The sequence below is a fragment of the Enhydra lutris genome, unplaced genomic scaffold (genome assembly GCF_002288905.1).
Source record: "Enhydra lutris kenyoni isolate GAN:26980312 unplaced genomic scaffold, ASM228890v2 scaffoldscaffold112, whole genome shotgun sequence".
Classification (NCBI taxonomy): Eukaryota; Metazoa; Chordata; class Mammalia; order Carnivora; family Mustelidae; genus Enhydra; species Enhydra lutris.
In genome coordinates, this window is record NW_019154196.1 from 1751232 (window position 1) to 1771205 (window position 19974).

At 44.4% G+C, this 19974-nt stretch overlaps 1 protein-coding gene across 2 annotated transcripts; it reads right to left on the reverse strand.

Annotated features, from left to right (window-relative positions):
* Positions 1 to 2898: 2898 nt before the first annotated feature.
* LOC111139654 (ZFP62 zinc finger protein) lies at positions 2899 to 19214 on the reverse strand. Of its 2 annotated transcripts, none has more exons than XM_022491980.1 (2): positions 19180 to 19214; positions 2899 to 6753 (listed from the first exon to the last, which is right to left on the reverse strand). In XM_022491980.1, coding segments are annotated over exons 1-2 (2781 nt in total). In that variant the 5' UTR covers positions 19181 to 19214; the 3' UTR covers positions 2899 to 3973. The 2 variants fall into 2 exon arrangements, with proteins under 2 accessions (XP_022347688.1, XP_022347689.1); XM_022491981.1 differs by lacking the exon at positions 19180 to 19214 and adding an exon at positions 17656 to 17716.
* Positions 19215 to 19974: the final 760 nt, after the last annotated feature.

The window sequence follows — 19974 nt, forward strand, 5'->3', positions numbered from 1 at the left end:
TTCCGTAGTTACACTATGATGTGTGATGTGATTTTTTTAAGATTTTATTTATTTGACAGAGACAAGTTGGCAGAAAGGCAGGCAGAGAGAGAGGGGGGGGAAGCTGGCTCCCCGCTGAGCAGAGAGCCCAATGTGGGACTCGATCCCAGAACCCTGGGATCATGACCTGAGCCAGGCAGAGGCAGAGGCTTTAACCCACTGAGCCACCCAGGCACCCCTAGATGTGATTTTTGTAAATTCATTCTTTGGGCTTTTCAATCTGCAGACTTTTGTTTTTCATCAGCTCTGGAAAATTCTCAGTCCCAGTCCCTTTGGCCCTCTTTTTTCTGTCCTTGCCTTCTGAGACTGTAACTTTACATATATTTGCATGTAAAACTTCCCACTGAAACCTTCCTTTCTCTATTTTCCCATATTTTTCTAACCCTGCACTGCATTCTGGATAATTTCTTCACCTTTACCTTTGAGTTCACCAATTTTTTAAATTTTGTTCCAATCTGTAGCCAAATACATCTTTAAATATTTTAAGCAGTTGTTTTTTTAAAAGAGCCCCCCCGCCAAAAAAAGCCAAAATAAAACAAAAAAATTTTAAAAAGTAACTGATAGTATGTGAAGCTATATGAATCTGTTCTTTTCTGGTTTTGTCATGTTGCCTTTTCCCCTTGTGCCTGATTATCTTCGCATACTTATTAACTGCTCCTGAAAAATGAACTTTAAAATGTTCCCTGAGGTCTAGTTGAAGAAGTCCTCTTCCAAAGATGCCTTGTCTTGCTTTGGCTGGGGCTCAGGTTGTGTTTACCTGGGTCATAAGGGTTGGTCGGTGACCCACAAGGTGTTGGGGAGATTTTCTTTTCCCTTTCTTTTCTACTGCTCTGCTCAGGTAAACAGCCACTTTCTCTACAGCCCCCTGGGATGGAGGGATGGTTTCTCTTGAGGATGTGGCACTTTGGGAACCCAGCTTAACTTCAGAAAGTTCTCGTATAAGACTCTCCATTGTGGGTGGGTCTGGCCCTGACCTTGTCTCTCTCACTCCCTGTGGCTGGTTAACAGGGTATAGCCCCAGGGTTATCCTGAGGCTGGTTAAGTGGGACCCAGCTCTGCAGCATCAGCTGACAGTTTAGGACAGAAGTTGCTTTGGTGTTCCCCTCTCTGGTGACAGGATCTCATTTTTAAACTGTCCTGTCTGTTTAAACTACAGTCTTTTTATCCTCAATGCTCTCTTGAGAGGAAGGTGGCATGCCATCTACATTTTTAAAAATGCAGACTTTCATGGTTGTTGGTATGAAACTGACCCAACTAACCTAGCCCACTTTTTCCAGAAGGTACTGCCCTGCCTTTTCAGTGTTGTTTTATTCTCTTTCCAGATTTTGAGGTTCTCCAGCCCAGATCTTTAGATACTTCGTACACCTGATCCTTCTGGTTTGCCCATGACATTTTACCACACATAGTTAATGTAACAAAATGCAGAGCTAAGAGCATCTTGACCTCCCCAGAAATAACACAAGCACTTTGGGGCACTTTCATGTGGATCTTCCAGCTTCCAATTTAACCTATTAGGGTCCAACATTTCTTTTTTTTTTTTTCAAAGATCTTATTTATTTGTCAGAGAGAGAGAGAGCGAGCATAAGCAGAGGGAGTGTAGGCAGAGTCAGCAGAGGGAGAAGCAAGGTCCCCGCCAAGCAAGGAGCCCCATGCGGCACTCGAACCCATGACCTGAGTCGAAGGCAGCAGCTTAACTGAGCCACCCTGGCATCCCCAACATTTCAATTCTATATTTAGTCCTTTGCATTAGACTCTGCCTTTTTAAAAGAGTGTTTAGATTTACCTATATGTTGGCAAGTTTTTCTTCTTGCGCATCAGGCATTTTCTCTGGAAAGAGGTGGCGGATGGTGCTCCCTAAACATCTCCAGTCTGAACAGCTCGTTGAATCTGTGCCACAAAGTCCACCTGGCACAAGTGGAAATCTTGTGAGATCACCTTGAGCAGCGTGTTACTGGCCCTCTTCCCCTTTGGTGGTGGTCACTCTCCGCTCAACACTGCAGAGTTCAGTTCAGTATCCATTAATGTGGTTTTCTTGAGGACTTTCTCCCTTACCTACCCTTTACTTACTCCTGCTGCCTAGCTCCTAGGAGAGGGGATTGTGCCTAGCAGATCCTCAGTGAGTAATTCCTGAATCCATTAATCCAAGTCTGTGGAGAGGGTCAGTGTTCCAAGACGGACATAACAAGTGTGGCAGTGACGTAAGTGGAGCTGAGTGGCAGAAATACTCTTCCCCTCTTCCTTTCCTAGCTCTGTCCCTCCCCTTCTATCAAAACTTACTGGTGGAGGCTGGAGACAAAGTGAAAGAATTATACACCTAGAGAGGGTCAGGGAAACCATGAGAGACTAGAATGCGGCTAGAGACAAATCCTAGAAAGCCAGGAAACTATCAGCTAGAGGAGACTGCTCTCTGGTAGGGAGAATGGATTTTGGAGCCCCAGATAAGACCAGGATTTAGCCTCTACAGACAGGCGCTATCCAAAGTATTCTTGGACAGCTTACTTAACGCTCAGAAGACTCCTTTTACCCTTTGAGTCACCTTGTTAACAGCTTTAACACATAAACCACATTTTGTTAAGTTCTGTTCCCAAAGGAAGTATTTGTGTGAGGTGACAGATCAGCCCCATAGCCTGCCCACTCCCAGGAGCTATGACCCAGGCCCAGTATGAGGATCAGTCCATTCTGCACGTCTCCTGGTAGAGACACCACGTAATTTCTTGTGAAACCTGAGCTACTAGCCCTATGGGATAAGTCCCCTGCTGTCCTCCCTGCCTCACATCTGGTCTCACTTACCTCACAAAGATGTGACACACAAACTGTTTTCTCTGTGTACCATTCCATCTAAAGTCAGTCAGAGCCTGTTCACTTTTGAAGAGTTTCTTTATTGGACTTCCACCTTACCTCACCATATCTATCTGGCTTTTCATGGCCAAGACAGAGTGAGCCCTGAACAAAGTATTCATAACATTTTACAACAGACAATACACACATGTAGTGCATGAAATCTTTACAATAACACATTCCAAAACAATCAAACATTTAACAGGAATATTAAGAATCATGAATTTCCTCCAATCCCTCAATTATCAATAGGTACTTAGCTTTCTAGCTTTTCCAATAAAATCTCTTTCTCAGCATTCCTATTCACAGGAATCCCTGAATCAAATATTTTTGTGTAGGTGCAAATTCATGTTGAAGACGTGTTCCATTAGTTATTTAATGTGCTGAATTTCTGGTTATGGTAGAACCTTGTATGTGTAGCATAATGTGTGATGTTTTCACTCACCACACTTCATCATTCATTGAGGGGGTTCATTTGAAAATTTTTAAAGTTTTGCCCATTCAGTGTATTTCATTACAACCGTATAGTCCAATCACCTTACATTTTTTAAATTACTATTTCCTGCTAGATTCATGTCTATACTTTTTATTCTTCCTACAACAAATCCAATTTGTTTCAAAATTTATCATCACCCCTCACAAATTACTCAATTATATCAAATTTATACTTTACAATCACCACTACTAAATAAATTTTTATTCCCTGAAGCCTATCTCTCTCCTGAATTTGCCTGTTGGGAGGCCCTCCTTGTATTTTTCCCACCAACCAAATGTATAATTAGGATTCAAAGCTATACCTGAATTTCCCCCATTTCTATTCACAAAATTTACCCAAATATGAGCTTTCTGATGGTAATTATATGAACTCTAAGTTCTTTCCTCATCCATGTGTTTTATGTCCAGAAATGTCTGCTTGTTTGGAAGGTTTTTAAGTCACTGTTACTTGGATCGGTTTTATCCCCAGGACAAACTGTGTCCCATACAGGCTCAACTACCTTGACACTGGAGGCTTCCTTGTTGGCTGTGATGCAGATCACCCCGAAGAGCACTGGCAGTCTCATGTACACTCTATGTAAATTACAAATGAACAAAGAGCTCAGATGTTCATACATTCATAAGGTTTTTCTTCCATTTGAGCTGAGACTTGGTAAGCTCGGCCACCTACAGATATGCTCATGTTGGTCATATCCAGAGTACTCCCTCCCTCATAAGTTCTCTTCTGTGATGTGTCACTGTGACTCCCCACAGCAGTCACACTGAAAGACTCCTCTCCAGTATGGATTCTTTTGTGCTTGGTGAGATTCGATCGGATATTAAAAGCCTTCCCACAGTCATTACATCGGTATGGCTTCTTTCCAGTGTGGATCCTTTTGTGTTGGTCAAGAACTGATCTGTAATTGAAGGACTTCCCACACTCGCAATTATAGGGCTGCTGCCCACGATGGACACTTTTATGGTTAATGAGACTTGAGTGTGAGATGTATGCCTTCCCACACTCATCACATTCATAGGGTTTCTCGCCTGTGTGAATCCTTTTATGCACTGTGAGGCCTGAGCTGTTCCTGAACGCCTTCCCACACCTATCACATATATAAGGTTTTTCCCCTGTGTGGATCCTCTTGTGTTGAGAAAGGAGTGAACTGTAATTGAAAGATTTCCCACACTCGATACATTTGAAGGGCTTCTCCCCAAGATGGACTCTTTTATGGCTTAGAAGAGTTCTGCTTGAGAAAAAAGCTTTTCCACATTCATCACATGTGAAAGGTGTCTTGCCAGGGTGGGTACTTTTATGGTTAATAAGGCTTGAGTGTGAGATGTAGGCTTTTCCACATATATCACACTCATAGGGCTTCTCCCCAGTATGGATTCTTTTATGCACTTTAAGGCTCGAGTTGTTTCTGAAGACCTTCTCACACCTGTCGCATTCATAAGGTTTCTCTCTAGTGTGGACCCTTTTGTGTTGAGAAAGGAGTGAAGTGTAATTAAAAGATTTTTCACATACATCACATTTGTAGGGCTTCTCCCCAAGATGGATTTTTTTGTGGTTTATAAGGGTTCGGTATGTGATGAAGGCTTTTTCACACTCATCACACTTATAGGGCTTTTCCCCAGGGTGTACACTTTTATGATTTATAAGGCTTGAGAGTGAGATGTAGGCTTTCCCACATTCTTCACATTTGTAAGGTCTCTCCCCAGTATGGATCCGTTTATGTACTTTAAGGCCTGAATTATTTCTGAAGGCTTTTCCACAGTCATCACACCCAAAAGGTTTCTCCCTTGTATGAATCCTTTTATGTTGTTCAAGGGCAGAACTGTAATTGAAAGATTTCTCACAATAGGTACATTTATAGGGCTTTTCCCCAAGATGGATTCCTTTGTGGTTTTTAAGGCTAGAGCGTGAGATATAGGCTTTCCCACACACGTCACACTTATATGGTTTTTCCCCAGTATGGAGCCTCCTGTGGACCTTTAGGCCTGAATTGTTCCTGAAAGTTTTCCCACACAAATCACATACATAAGGTCTCTCTCCAGTATGAATGGTCTTATGCTGAAGCAGAAGTGAGTTATAGCTGAAGGATTTTCCACACTCCTTACATTCATGAGCTTTCTTCCCAGGGTGAATGCTTTTATGAACGGCAAGGCCTGAGCTATAGCTGAACGCTTTGCCACAGACATCACACTTGTAAGGTTTCTCTCCTGTGTGGATCCTTTTGTGCACTATAAGGCCTGAGCTGTTCCTGAAGGCCTTCCCACATTCATCACATTCATAAGGTTTCTCTCCAGTGTGGATCACTTTATGCTGAATGAGGAGAGAGCTGTAATTAAACGATTTCTCACATTCATCACATTTATAAGGTTTATCTCCAAAGTGGATGCTTTTATGGTTTAGAAGTGTTCTGCAAGTAATGAAGGCCTTCCCACACTCATCGCATTCATAAGGTTTCTCACCTGTGTGGATCCTCTTATGGACCCTAAGGCCGGAGCTATTACTGAAAGTTTTCCCACAGATGTCACATTCGTAGGGCTTCTCCCCTGTGTGAATCCTTTTGTGGACTCTGAGACCAGAGCTGTTCCTGAAAGCCTTCCCACACTCACCACATTCATAGGGCTTTTCTCCTGTGTGGATCCTCTTATGCTGGTCCAAAACAGAGCTATAATTGAAGGATTTCCCACACTCATCACACTTACAGTTCTTTTCCCCAGAATGGGTGCTTTTGTGGTTTATAAGGCTGGAGTAGGACATGTAGGCTTTCCCACACTCCTCACACTTATAGGGCTTCTCCCCAGTATGGATCCTCTTATGGACTCGAAGACTGGAGCTGCTCCGGAAAGTCCCTCCACAGTCATCACACTCGTAGCGTTTTTCCCCAGTGTGCATAATTTTATGTTGAACGAGGCGGGAATTATATTTGAATGACTTCCCACACTCATCACATTTGTGTGACTTCTTAACAGCACTGGTTTTCTGCTGCAGACCACGATGAGAGGTTCCATTAAAGTTCTCCACACATCTGTCTTGTTCACTGCTTATCTGTTCTACAGAGAGAGTCTGGTGTATAACATGTTTTGAACTTGGATGTAAGCTTTTCTCAGATGCCTCGTCTTCCTGTTCCGTCTTTATATTTGCTGCGTTCTTGACTTTGTCGATCTTTTCCCTGATGCCACTTTTGTCTTCCTTCATTCTTTTTCCCTCAGGATTTTGCAGGTGATTCTCTACCTTGCTATTCCAATCACAAGTTTCACCAACCTTATATTCCTGTATACGATCCTTATGAAGACCTTCCACTTTTGGCCACAAAGATTCTGCATTTCCAACATTTTCATACTTTTCAGTTGATTTCTCATCCTCAGTGCCCCTCGTCTTCAAATGTGACACTAAAGCAAGAAAATGAAAATGATACCTGTTCACTTTGTTTAGAGGAAACTGGAAGAATTACAACCAAATTTACTTATTCACTTGACAAATGTTTATTGACTGCATGCTGTGTAATCAAGTACCATTTTTAGCTGCAGGGGATACAAGATGGGACATGCCAAAATTTCTGCCCCTTTGGAGTTAATGTTAAAATGTTAGAGCCCTGGATTTTCAATGGAACAAAGAGCTTTTCTATTCTTGCATAACAGTTTAGCATAAGGGCAAGTTGAAATGATGCACAGAACCAAGGACAACATTGATCAGTTTTTGGGAATGATCACCTAGTAATGGAAAAACAAAAAGCAGAAGAAATCTCTGAATAAGAAGCAGAAAAATAATAAGACAAAAGAGACATAATCAGCAGAACTAAAGAGGCAAAGCTAAAAGGAAGAAATCAGTACCTAAGTGATGGTATTAGGGCGATGGGAATGAAACCATGAAGAGAGTCACGACAGACATGAGAAAGAAAGCAAACTGCAGCTTCCTAGAGTTGGTCCGGCCTCCTGGGACTTCCCCCGCACAGAAAACCTGACCCTGGAGACTGGGCAGTCGGGGGAATCTGCATGGAACAGCGTGCTCCAGCGTGCCAGGCAGAGGCTTCCATGCCCACTTTATGAACAAGCTAACTGCAATCGGAGCATATCGAAGATCAGAAGCTAAAATACAAACTGCCAAGCAAAGGAAACACTACCGCTTGGGTTGAAATACCCAGCCGCGTGACCTTGAGAAAAGTTATTTAAAGTGTTGTGAACAATGCCTACTACTTGGTGAGTGCTAGATGCCTAGTTATTACTATTTATTATTTGAGGTTGGGTTATCTGATCCAGGCTGGAACCTGGGTATAAAGCACAGGACTCAGGAAAGGTAAACTCCTTCCTAAAACAGATTTTAGGGCTCAGGCAGGAATTCTTTGCTCCCCCTGAAAGTACTCCACTTGTCCATGTTGCTTAAATGTGAGGCCTACTGGGCAGGCAGTGGAATTCCATAACCATACACAGCAACGTGCCTTTTATCCGTGCTCTGAATCCTGCTCCCACACACATCAGGGTCCATGCTCCATTAATTCCCTTTGGCCTTGGCCCCTCCACCTCTATTCATCCTTGGCCCTCAGGAGAGAAAGATGTTCAAGTTCCTACACCCATAAAACCAAACCCTCTAAAATAAATATACAAGGGGTGCCTGGCTGGCTTAGTCAGTAGAGCATAGGACTCACAGTCTCAGGATCTTCGATTTCAAGGTCCATGCTGGGCCCGAAGCCTACTTAAAATTAAAAAAATAAAACACAAAAAAATTACTAGAGAGAAACATAAAAGGGCTGTGAGTCGGGACTAGCCCCATTAGGTATTAAAATATACCACAAAGCCTCTACAACAAAAGCAGCATGGTACCAATGTATAGACCAAAGGAAAAGAACAGAAAGTCCAGAAGTAATCCTAATCACACACAGAAATCAAGCAATGATAAAGATGATATATCAAATTCTTGGAGCAAAGGTGGTCTTTAGTGTTGGAACAACTCTAAAGCCACCTGGAAAAAGATACAATTAGATCATTCTTCACACCACACTCAAGAATGTTACTCCAAATGGAGCAGAGCTCTAAATATAAAAACGTGCTGCCATACAAATACTGAAAGAAAACATGAGAGAATGCCTCTATAACCTGCGTACAGAAAAAGTTTTCAAACTATGACTCACATGCAATAAGAAGGAATGGATAAATTTGACTGTATAAATACAAATTACATGGCAAATATAAATTACATGCTATAAGCAAAATTGAGAAATGACAAATGAAAAAATATTTGCAACATGCATCATGTATAAGCACTAATATCTCTTATATAAAAACTTTTCAGAAGTTGAAAAAATATACTAAAATTCCTATAGAAAAATGTACAAGACAAAAACAGACAATTCACAAAAAGAAATATTAAAATGTCCCTTAAACATGTTTTTAATTCCACTCATAAGAGAAATGCAGGGGTGCCTGGGTGGCTCAGTGGGTTGAGCCTCTGCCTTCGGCCCAGGTCATGATTTCAGAGTCCTAGGATTGAGCCCCACATCAGGCTCTCTGCTTGCAGGGAGCCTGCTTCCTCCTCTCTCTCTGCATGCCTCTCTGCCTACTTGTAATCTCTCTGTCAAATAAATAAATAAAATCTTTAAAAAAAAAAAGAGAAATGCAAATAAGAACTACACTAAGATACCACTTCTCACCTTCATATTAAAAAGCACGACAACACACATTGTTGGGGAGGTTGTGGTGGAAAAAAGGCACTCTCATATATTAATGGCACTGTAAAGCAGCATAACCCTTATTGAGGGGCATCTGCCAATAGCTAAGTGAACTCTATGTATTTACACTTCAATCCAGAAATCCCATCTAGGAATTTATACTGAAGATCTACTTCCAACAATACAAAAAAGTACATGCGCACAAAGCTATTCATGGTAGTACTGTTTGTAACTACAGAATCCAGATAACTACCCAAGTGTCCTAGCATAGAAGACCAGTTAAATAAACTATGGCACATGTATACAATGGAGTACTAAGCAAGAAAGAGGAACATCTCTATCAATTGATTGAGAGGGAGCAAATTCCAGGATACCATGTAAAGAGAAAAAGAGCATATATGCTCTGCTTTTTCACAGAAAGAAAAATATGAAAACAAAGATATAACTGCTTATCTTTATAATAATGAGAGAAACCAGAAATGAAGAAAGCCCCATTCTCTGTAAGTGGTGAAGTGGGGAGAAAAGAGCAGAGGGGCAGGGAAGAGAGACATTCTAAGTACAGCTTTCTGCACAGTTTTTACTATGGAAGCATGATAATGTTCTGCATATTCAAAGAATAAAATTAAATCAATGAGAAATGGAAAAAGGTAAAGCAGCTAAACCACAAAGCAAATGGCAACATATGAACTCAATTGTGTTTCACATGGATACTGTAACCATAGGAAGGGAACAAAAAGAAACAAAGAACCCATAATTTAGACATATAATATCACAGAACATGTAACCATATACCTATTCTCTCAGTCTTGGGAAGGATGGAGAGGATGGTGGTGAATGCCTGAAAACACATGAATTTTTAAGCAGCTTTGTCTTCTGCAGAGGTATGAACAAAGTAATTTGAAGCAATTTTAGATGTGTTGGGGGACTGAGTAAATGTGTTGATTTAGTTGCAAGCCAGGGCTCTCCTGGAGGAAGAATCAAATTCCAAATATGGAATAGGGGAGGGCAAGAAAGAACCCTGTGGGGATGAATCAGATAATCGGTGTGAATTCACGATTTCTAAATTACCTGTGTGCACACACACATCTATGCATTCACGTGTGTGTATATTTGTATGTGTATATATGTACACATATTCCCTAGCTCTCTGCTCAAAAGCTAAGAAGCAAAAAACACCTTAGTGGTAGTAAGGACATCCAGCACCCTGTTCTTGGTCTCTACTCCCATTGCCTACTAAAAGGAACCAGAGCTCTTCAGAGAAATGGCGGATTCTATGCTGGGGCAGAATACACACAAGATGAACAGCATCTTGTTACTCCAAGAAGGAGATAGTTAAAAATGACAGGCACATGTCACAAGACCACAAGTCAGCTTGACCACCCAATTTAGGCTCCATAATAATTACATACAGTAAGAATTATAAACCACTGAAAATGGGATTTTGTGAATCCATACATATACAAACAGGGGAGAAAGAGAGGCCACTTATTTACAGCAGAATGCCAGGGCTAGCTGGTAAATGTGGGGAGAGCTGAGTTGAAAAAAGAAAAAAACAAAATCAGCATTCTGTAACTATCTGAGCAGAACGGATCAGGGCAGAGCGATCACTGGATTCTAAGTGTGGGGGGAAATTTTGAGAAGGGGCAGTATATACACATGAGCTTGAAATATTCCCCCCAGAATGAAAGGGAAAAAACAGTAATTACACACTGGAAAAATCAGACAATGCCTTGGCCAAGTGTTCTAAATTAAGATCAGCAATGGTGGCAGAGGCACATCACATGCTCCAGAAGTGACATCCTGAGGACCTATCACCTATGAGAATGCATAGCTTCAGAATCACAAGCAAACATAAGGTAATCCAAAATATAGACTATTCTACTCTAAGTAGTATTTGTAGTATTCTTCAAAAGTATCACTTTCATAAAAGACAAGAGAGGCTATAGAAACGTTCCAGATTAAAAAAGGCTAAAGAGACTAGACCACTACACTTAATACCTGACCTGCAGTGGCTCTGTACTGGAAGGAAAATTATAAAAGAATAATTGTGCCAACTGACAGAACTGGAATACTGACTGCAAAGTATCAACTTTAAATGTGCTGAAGTTGACAGTTGTATTGTACTCAGGCAAGAGAATATGCCTATCCTTAGTAAATGTATACTGAAATATTTAGGGGCAGGAGGCCATGACCTATGCGTTATCTTCAAATGGTTTAGAAAAAAAATCACATGTATGAAAGAGCAAAAGAGAGAAGACTAAATGAAGTAAAATGTCAGCTATTAGTGAATATGAATAAAGGCTATCTTTTTACCATTCTTATTCTTGACATATTTCTATATATATTTAAGATAATTTTCAAATAAAAAGTTTAAAAAAAGTCAAAAAGTAAACTTAAAGTTCCTTTAACTGTACCTTCCCCTCCAGGTACTGCTTTTACCGTCTCCCTCCTGCTTAGTTATTTCTTGAAAAAGTGGTCTTCATGTCCCATCTCCCCTTATGCCTCATCTACTCAGTCAGACTTCTCACACTCAGACCACACTGCATTAGCTTCTTTGGGGCCAGGCACTCACTCCCCCACCTGCTGTCTCTTAGATATTCCTGGCCTCCCTGTTCTACCTTAAACCTTTCCCCTCTGACTCTACATATTCTCCCTAAGCATTTGGATCTATATGGGTGGTTCCTACCATTCCTACAAGCCACTGCTCAGATCACCTCTGGTCCAGACTGCTCTCTGCAATTATAGACCCTCATGTCCACCCCGTCTTCCCCTTTGCCTAAATTAGAAATGGGCTTTTCTCTTCGCCTCACCCTTCCACATCCAAAAGAGCCCACACCACCAGCTGATTCTATTACCTCAACAGTTCTCAAGTCCCTACCCCTAATTCTATTCCCACTGCTAAAGGCCTTAGTTTAAGCCTTCCTAAATTATCCTTCTGAACTTTTGCTATAGTCTCCCTATCTTAAGTATTGAAAATTGCACACCTGGTCATTCCCTATATCAAGTCTTCCCAGGCTACATAGTTGGCACTTGAAGCTTTCTGCATCTGGCCACCTCAAGTGACTTGCTGGATACCAAATGAGCCATGCTAACCCACCCCTACTATTGCATTCATTGATCCTTGGCCCGGCTGAACCCTTCCCCTGACCTTCTCTGATAGATAGGCTAATTCTTCATCTACTTCACACTCCCCGGGATTCCTTGTGCGGCTGCTGACTGGTCTGGTTTGGTCTGCACCACACGTATTTCACTGCTTATCGTTCTGACCTAGGCAGACACCAGGAGTCTCCCTGTTTCAGGCACGCTTAAATTAACCCCCTGGAGGCACAGTGTACAATATCACCCGATACAGTTCACCCAACCTCTTAATGACTGAAGTCAAACAAATTAATATAAATGTGCCTCTTCACTGAAAATTGATCATTTGCAATGAGATTCATATTAACCAATGCTGAGTCTAAGAAAAGTTCAGTCAAAACATAGGCAGAGATGTGCCAAGACATGAAAAGCCAGAAACAGGATAAATGCTATTGCTTTGGTCCTAACGTTTGTGTCTCCTCCTCCCAAATTCATGTTACAATTGTAACCCTTAAAGATTATGGTTTAGGGGCAAGGGCTATGAGAGGTGCTTAGGTCATGAGAGCAGAATCTTCACAAATGAGATTAGTGTTCTTATAAAAAAGTCATCCCAGAGATGACTTGGCACCTTGATCTTGAACTTCCCAGCCTCCAGAACTGTAAGAAATAAATTTCTGCTGTTTATATACCATCCAGCGTGTACTCTGTTATAATAGCCCAGATGGATTAAGATATCTGCTAAAATATAAAGACAATCAAGAGTTTCTAATAAAATATTAAGTTATCTTTACAAACAATAAAATGTATTCTAGTATCTGTTATCTTTGAGGCTTAGTGTTGCCCAAGAATTTAGATTATGACCTATATCCTGCTTTTTTTCCCCAGGCACTGGGCTGGTCCTAGGGATGTAGAGATAGGTAAGATCTTGTCTTCAAGGAGCTGGCAGACTAGCAGGTTTGTAGGAAATAAAAAACCGACAAAAACAACAACAACAACAACAACAACAACAACAAACTAACACATGATAAAAATGGCAAAGGACACACATAACAGAGGAGAGGGAAAGGGCCAACTCTGCCTTGAAGGACTAGGAAAGCTTCAGAAACAGAGTAGTTCCAGCAGAGGGAAGAACAGGTACAAAGGAACTAGTGGTCACTGCTCTGAAGTAGAGGGTGGTGGACACAGCTGAGCAGGTGGGCAAAAGTAAGGGCAGCACCAGGGTCTGCCCTTTACTCTAAGGAGTCCAGTCTCGATCCTGAGGAGTTTTAGGCAAAGGAATAGCAAACTCAGATACGCATTTTAGAAGATCACATATTCTTTTGAATCAGGGGTTGGTAACCTTTTCTGCAAAGGAAGAAAAGGAAAATATTTTAGGCTTTGTAGGCCACATATGACTCTGTCACTAACTTTTGTTTGCTTTTAAATATCCTTTTATTTTTTAATTTTTTCAGAGACAGCAAACGTGAGGGGCTGGGTGACAGGCAGGGGGAGAGGGAGAAAGGGAATCTTGAGCAGGCTCCACGCCCAGCATGAGCCCAATACGGGGCTCGATCTCATGACCCTGAGATCATTACCTGAGCAGGAATCAAGAGTTGGTCGCTCAACCAACTGAGCCACCCAGGCAACCCTAAACATCCTTTTAAAAATGTAAAAACAATTCTTAGCTTGCAGGTCATACAAAAATAGCTATAGGCTCAGTAGTTTGCCAACCTTTGAATCTGAATTCTGAATCAGAATTAATTTAGGATGATGTGACAATGGCACTGAGGCTACGTTAGAAGTTTCTATTTTTTTTTTTTTTCTTCTTTTTTGGTAGACTGAAGTACGCCAGGATAAAATGGCATAATGTCTGAAATTTCCTTTAAAATTCTTTAATAAAGGGGTGCCTGGGTAGTCCAGTCAGTTAAGCATCTGCCTTCCACTCAGGTCATGATCATATGGTTCCTGGATCAAGCCCCACATCAGGCTCCCTGCTCAGCAGGCAGTCTGCTTCTCCCACTTCCTCTGCCTCTTCCCCTGGCTCACATACACTCATGCGCGCGCTCGCTCTCTCTGTGTCAAATAAATAAGTAAATGAGATAAGTAAATAAATAAAATCTTTTTAAAAATGTTTTAAAAATAAATAAAATAAATAAAATCTTTAAAAAAATTTTAAATAATGAAGAAAAAATAAAAAGGGAAAGGTGAGACTAATGCAGCAGAATCATAGTAATTATTGAATCTGAGCTATTGGTGCATGGGGTTCATTGTATTATTTTATTTTCCTGTGTGTTTAAATTTTTTCCTAATAATAAAAGAAATAAAGATCACTCATACTAGCTGCAGTGAAATGAACTGAAGAGAAAACTGAGTCCTGGAGTCTAGAAGAGGTTATTATAAGCCAATCAAGACTGGCGTGCCCTATCAAAATACCAGCAGCATTTTTCACAGAGCTACAACAAATAATCCTAAAATTTGTATGGAATCAGAAAAGACCGTGAATAAACAAAGCAACCTTGAAAAAGAAAAGCAAAGCTGGAGGCATCACAATTCCGGACTTCAAGGTATATTAAAAACCTCCAGTGAATAAAACAGTAGGGTACTGGCACAAAAACAGACACATAGACCAATGGACCAGAATACAAAACCCAGAAATGAACCCAAAATTATATGGTCAATTAATCTTTGACAAAGCAGGAAAGAATATCCAATGGGAAAAGACAGTCTCTTCAACAAATGGTATTGGTAAAACTAGCCAGCAACATGCAAAGAATGAAACTGGACCACTTTCTTACAACATACACAAAAATAAATTCAAAATGGATGAGGCGTCTGGATGGCTCAGGTGGTTAACCATCTTGATTCTTGATTTTGGCTCAGGTCATGATCTCAGGGTCATGAGATGGAGCCTGTGTCAGGCTCCCTGCTCAGCTCGCTACTCAGGGAGTCTGCCTGAGATTCTCTCTTCCTCTGCCCCTCCCTGCTCTTATGTGTGTGCTCTCTCTCTCTAAAATAAATAAATCTTTTTTAAAAAAATGGATAAAAGACCTAAATATGAGACCTGAAACCATAACAATCCTAGATGAGAACACACGTAGTAACTTCTTTGACATCGGCCAGAGCAACTTCTTTCTCAGTATGTCTCCTAAGGCAAGGGAGACAAAAGCAGAAAGAAACAATTGGGACTTCATCAAAATAAAAACCTTCTGCACAGGGATGGAAATAATCAATAAAACTAAAAGGCAACCTACAGAATGAAAGAAGACATTTGCAAATGACATATCTGATAAAGGGTTAGTATCCAAAATATATTAAGAACTTATAAAATTCAACACCCCAAAAACGAATAATCCAATTAGAAAATGGGCAGAAGAGATGAAGAGACATTTCTCCAAAGGAGACAGATGGTCAACAGACACACAAAAAAATGCTCAACATCACTCATCAACAGGGAAAGATGAATCAACAGTACAATGAGATACCACCCTACACCTGCCAGAATGGCTAAAATTAACAATACAAGAAACAATAGGTGCTGGTGAGGATACAGAAAAAGGGGAACCCTCCTCCTGCACTGTTGGTGGGAATGTAAGCTGGTACAGCCAGTGTGGAAAACAGGATGGAGGTCCCTCAAAAAGGTAAAAGTAGAGCTACCCTATGACCCAGCAATTGCAATGCTAGGTATTTACCCCCAAAGATACAAAAATAGTGATTTGAAGGGGCACATACACCCCAATGTTTATAGTAGTATCATTTACTACAGCTGAGACACAGAAACAATTCAAGTGTCTGTCAACTGATGAATAAAGAAGTGGTGTGTGTGTGTGTGTGTGTATATATATGCATACGTACGCGCATGCGCGCGTGCGCGCGCGCACACACACACACACACACACACACACACCATAGAATATTACTCAGCCATAAAATAAAGAATGAAATCTTGTCATTTGCAAGGTCATAGATGGACCTAGAGTATTACGCTAAGTGAAATAAGTCAGCCAGAGAAAGACAAATACCGTATGAATTCACTCATATGTAGAATTTAAGAAACAGAACAAATGAGTAAAAGGAAAAAAAAAAAAAGAGAGAGAGAAGCAAACCAAAAAACAGACTCTTAACTCCAGAGAACAAACTGATGTTTCCAGAGGGAAAGTAGCTGTGGGATGAAGGGGGGGATAGGTGATGGGGATTAAGGAAAGCGCTGTTTGTGATGAGCACCGGGCTTTGTATGGAAGTGCTGAATCACTATACTGTGCACCTGAAACTAGTATTATACTCTATGTCAACTCACTGGAATTTTATTTTTTATTATGTTATGTTAGTCACCATACAGTACAGCATTAGTTTTTGATGTAGTGGTCCATGATCCATTGTTTGCATATAACTAACTGGAATTAAAAAAAAACAACTTAAACAAAAAGGGGGGGTGCCTGGGTGCCTCAGTTAGTTAAGCGTCTGCCTGCCACTCAGTTCATGATCCCAGGGTCATGGGTTCGAGCCCCACATCAGACTCCCTGCTCCGCAGGAAGCCTGCTTCTCCCTCTCAGGCTGCCCTTGCTTGTGTTCCCTCTCTCACTATCTTTCTTTGTCAAACAAATAAAATCTTTGAAAAAAAAAAAGACTGATGTGTTGGCTAAGTCACACATCCCAGATGACACAAGAAAACAATCACTCCGAAAGCACAACTTCTGTATAGCGCAGACTGGAAAGGTTTAATTTTTTAGAAGTTCTACAAGCTGGATGGGAAACTGCTCTTAACTCCTCTCTAGTTATCAGTAGAAAGCATGACCCAACAGCCAGCTTTGGAATGCCATCCACTCCTTCCAAATTACACATGTCCCACCACCTCTGGACACCTCTGTGCCTGTTGTTCATGTTCTACTATCAATGCCCCAGAAGCCTGTGTACAGAGTAAGAACCTGCTCCTCATTCTTGCTGTCCGGGGGTTTGGGCTTGGGACGATGAGCGGGGGCAAACCTTCTCACTCTGCACAGGCATCCACTTATATATATTTTAAACCACTGGGCGGTGTGACTACTCAACAGGTTAGCCCACAGGAGTCAGGAGCCAATTCTCCCCAGCCTGGACAACCCCTAAGAGAGCTGTGGCTCATTCTGGCCGAAAAGCCCTGCCATTCACAGGCTGCAACAAGCAACACATTGGCAGCTACTCCATTCCAGACTACCAAACACACTCCACAAGTCAACCTGCCATCAAGGGTGACCCCTGGGTTCTGTACCTTAAGTTCTTGGATGTCCCATTTGAACTGGAAGCGACCAGAGAAAGAAAATGAAAAAATACGGCGTGTGGGCACACAACGCTTACTAATTCAGAAGGAAGGATACCGAGGACGTTGGAGGATGAGACGGATGAAAGACGGAACCAAGAAGTGAGAGATGTACAGATGAAAAGGGCGAGAATACGGTGTGGGCTGTAGGTGTTACTGCATCTAGATCACGAATGCACTACAAATGGTTAACAGGAGTGGGTTCTATTGCTTAAAAGTAGAAATAAGGACTACAGGTGATTTTTCCTTAAAGTGAAAAACGGAAACAGAACATTCCCATACCTGGTAGCGGTGAAGAGATTTCTAGTCATCCTGGGGGAAAAGGTAAGCAAAGGACACTCTGAAAGGGAGGCTGGGAAATTTTCGGAAGCTGAAGGGGTAGAGAAGGGCGGGAAGGCGGTCAGTCACAGAGTCAGTTGGCGAGGCTCGCACACCCGCTCGGCATTATGAACCCAAGAGCCGGAACGGAGAACCCATCGGCTCTGCTGGTTCTCGGAATACTCGGGGAACTGTCGCGGTCACGACCGGGCTACTGAACAGCGTATCAGTCACAGGCTGAGCTGGGACAGGACACACATGGCCCTGGTCGACCCCCTTCCCTCTGCGCAAACCCTTGCTGACGCATCCCCTAGGAGCCGCCGAGCGGGCCACCGAAGTAACAGCAAACGGGAAACCGCCCGGAAGGCTCCGAACAGAGCTGAAAACTCACGGAACATTCAGAACATGCAAACAATAGCCAGGCCGCTACCCCAGCGCCGGTTTTGGGTCTGTCTGCTCGATTTCGAAAGCTGCGTGTGTTCGGAGGCTCCTAAAGCACAGCGAGAGGAAGGCGGGCAGGGGACGGGTGCGGCGCACAACCGCCGCCCGCGCGGAGGACCGGGCGCTCGCGCACTGCCGCTGGCCGGGGTCGGCGTCGGTGGGCCGGCTGTGCGCGGACACAGGGGACCGCCCGGGGGTCGGGCTTGGGACGGCGAGCGGGGCCAACCTCGCTCTGCACAGGCATACGCTCATGTGTTTTGAATATCTGGGCCGCGAGGCTACGCACAGGCGCGCCCGCAGACTTGGAGATCCCCTAACGCAGCACAACCCTCGCGCCCTCCGAAGGAGCCCGGGGCCGCCGGTCCCAGAGCCGGGGAGCGCAGCGCACGCAGCCCCGCACCTCCCCGCCGGCCGCGCGTCCGCGGGCCTCTCGCGCGCTCCCCACCGAGGCCGCTCGGCCGGCGGGTCCTCCGCTGCTCCCCCAGGCCAAGGGCCGGCAGCAGCTCCCCGGGCCCCGAGCCTGGGCACACCATGCCCGCAACCGTCGGGGAGAAGGGAGGGAGGCGGGGGGGGGGGCTCGCATCAGTTTCCCCCCCGCCCCCGGGGTCCCTGTAACGCCCACCACGGTCCAGCCCTGGCGCCGAACTTCGCGGCAGGGCGCCCCGAGGAGAAATCCGAAGCGCCCCCGTCTGGCGCTCGCCCCCGACCCGGGAAGCCGCGAACAGCGGAGACGGGACAAGCGCCAGGCCCCAGCCCGTCTCCGGACACCGGGCAGCCGCAGCCCGGCCCCGGCCGCTCCCGGACGGCCCGAGCGGGGGCCCACAGCGAGCCCGGTCCGCACCTGGGCCCACCCCCACCCCCCTCGGCCGGCCCGAGATCCTCCCTCCGCTCCGCTCCCCCGAAACGTGCCTCCTGAGTGCGCAGGGCGACGGGGGACGCTCCCGCCCGGATCCCGCCCGAGACCCGAGGGGCAGCGGGGACCCGGCCACCAAGAGAAGAGCGTGGCAGGCCGGGGGCGGGAGCGCGGGCGGCCGCGGACTCACGTACTGGCTGTGGCGGCGCCGCGAGAGCCCTGCCGCCGGAGGGACAAAAGCGCGGACGGCCCTGCCGGAAGGGCCCACGCCAGCGGCAGGACACTTCCGAGTCCGCTCTGGGAGCCGGAGGACGGACTCGATGATCGTTCCGGTCTGGGCACGTGACCCACGGCGCGCGGGGAGGGCGTGGGCGCGGAAGGACGTCGGTCGGTGTGCAGCGTCTCGGCCCTTGCCTGGTGTCTGGCTTCGGGCTTCTTCCCGGGAGGTGCGGGCGAGGTGTCCGGGTTGCGGGGACTTTATAGCCCGGGGTGGGGCGCACAGCAAGGTACGGTGGCGGGTGGAGTAACACCGAGCAGCCCAACACTGCAGAGTGAGGCCGTGGGGACGCCCGCGGGAGGAGGAAGCGGAGCCCACGGTGCTGTGGGCCCGGCGGACCCCTCCGAGAACGCGGCCACCCCAGGCCGCGGAGGGCGCCCAGAGAAGAGCCCGGCCTGCGGGAGCACCCTGGAACCAGACTGCACCCCGGGCTTGGCGCCCCAACGCCCCGCCTGGAAGGACGTTAAGTGATCCTTTTTTAAAAATGAAGTAACACCTAGATTTTTTCAGCTCTTAAGTCTAAGCAATTGCGAAGAACCTGTTTGGGCAGCTGGGAATGCTGACCTGTATTTTTTTTTTTAAACTTTATTTTATTTTTTCAGTGTTCCAGAATTCATTGTTTATGTACCACACCCAGTGCTCCATGCAATAGGTGCCCTCCATGATACCCACCACCAAGCTCACCCAACCCCCAACCCCCTCCCCTCCCAAA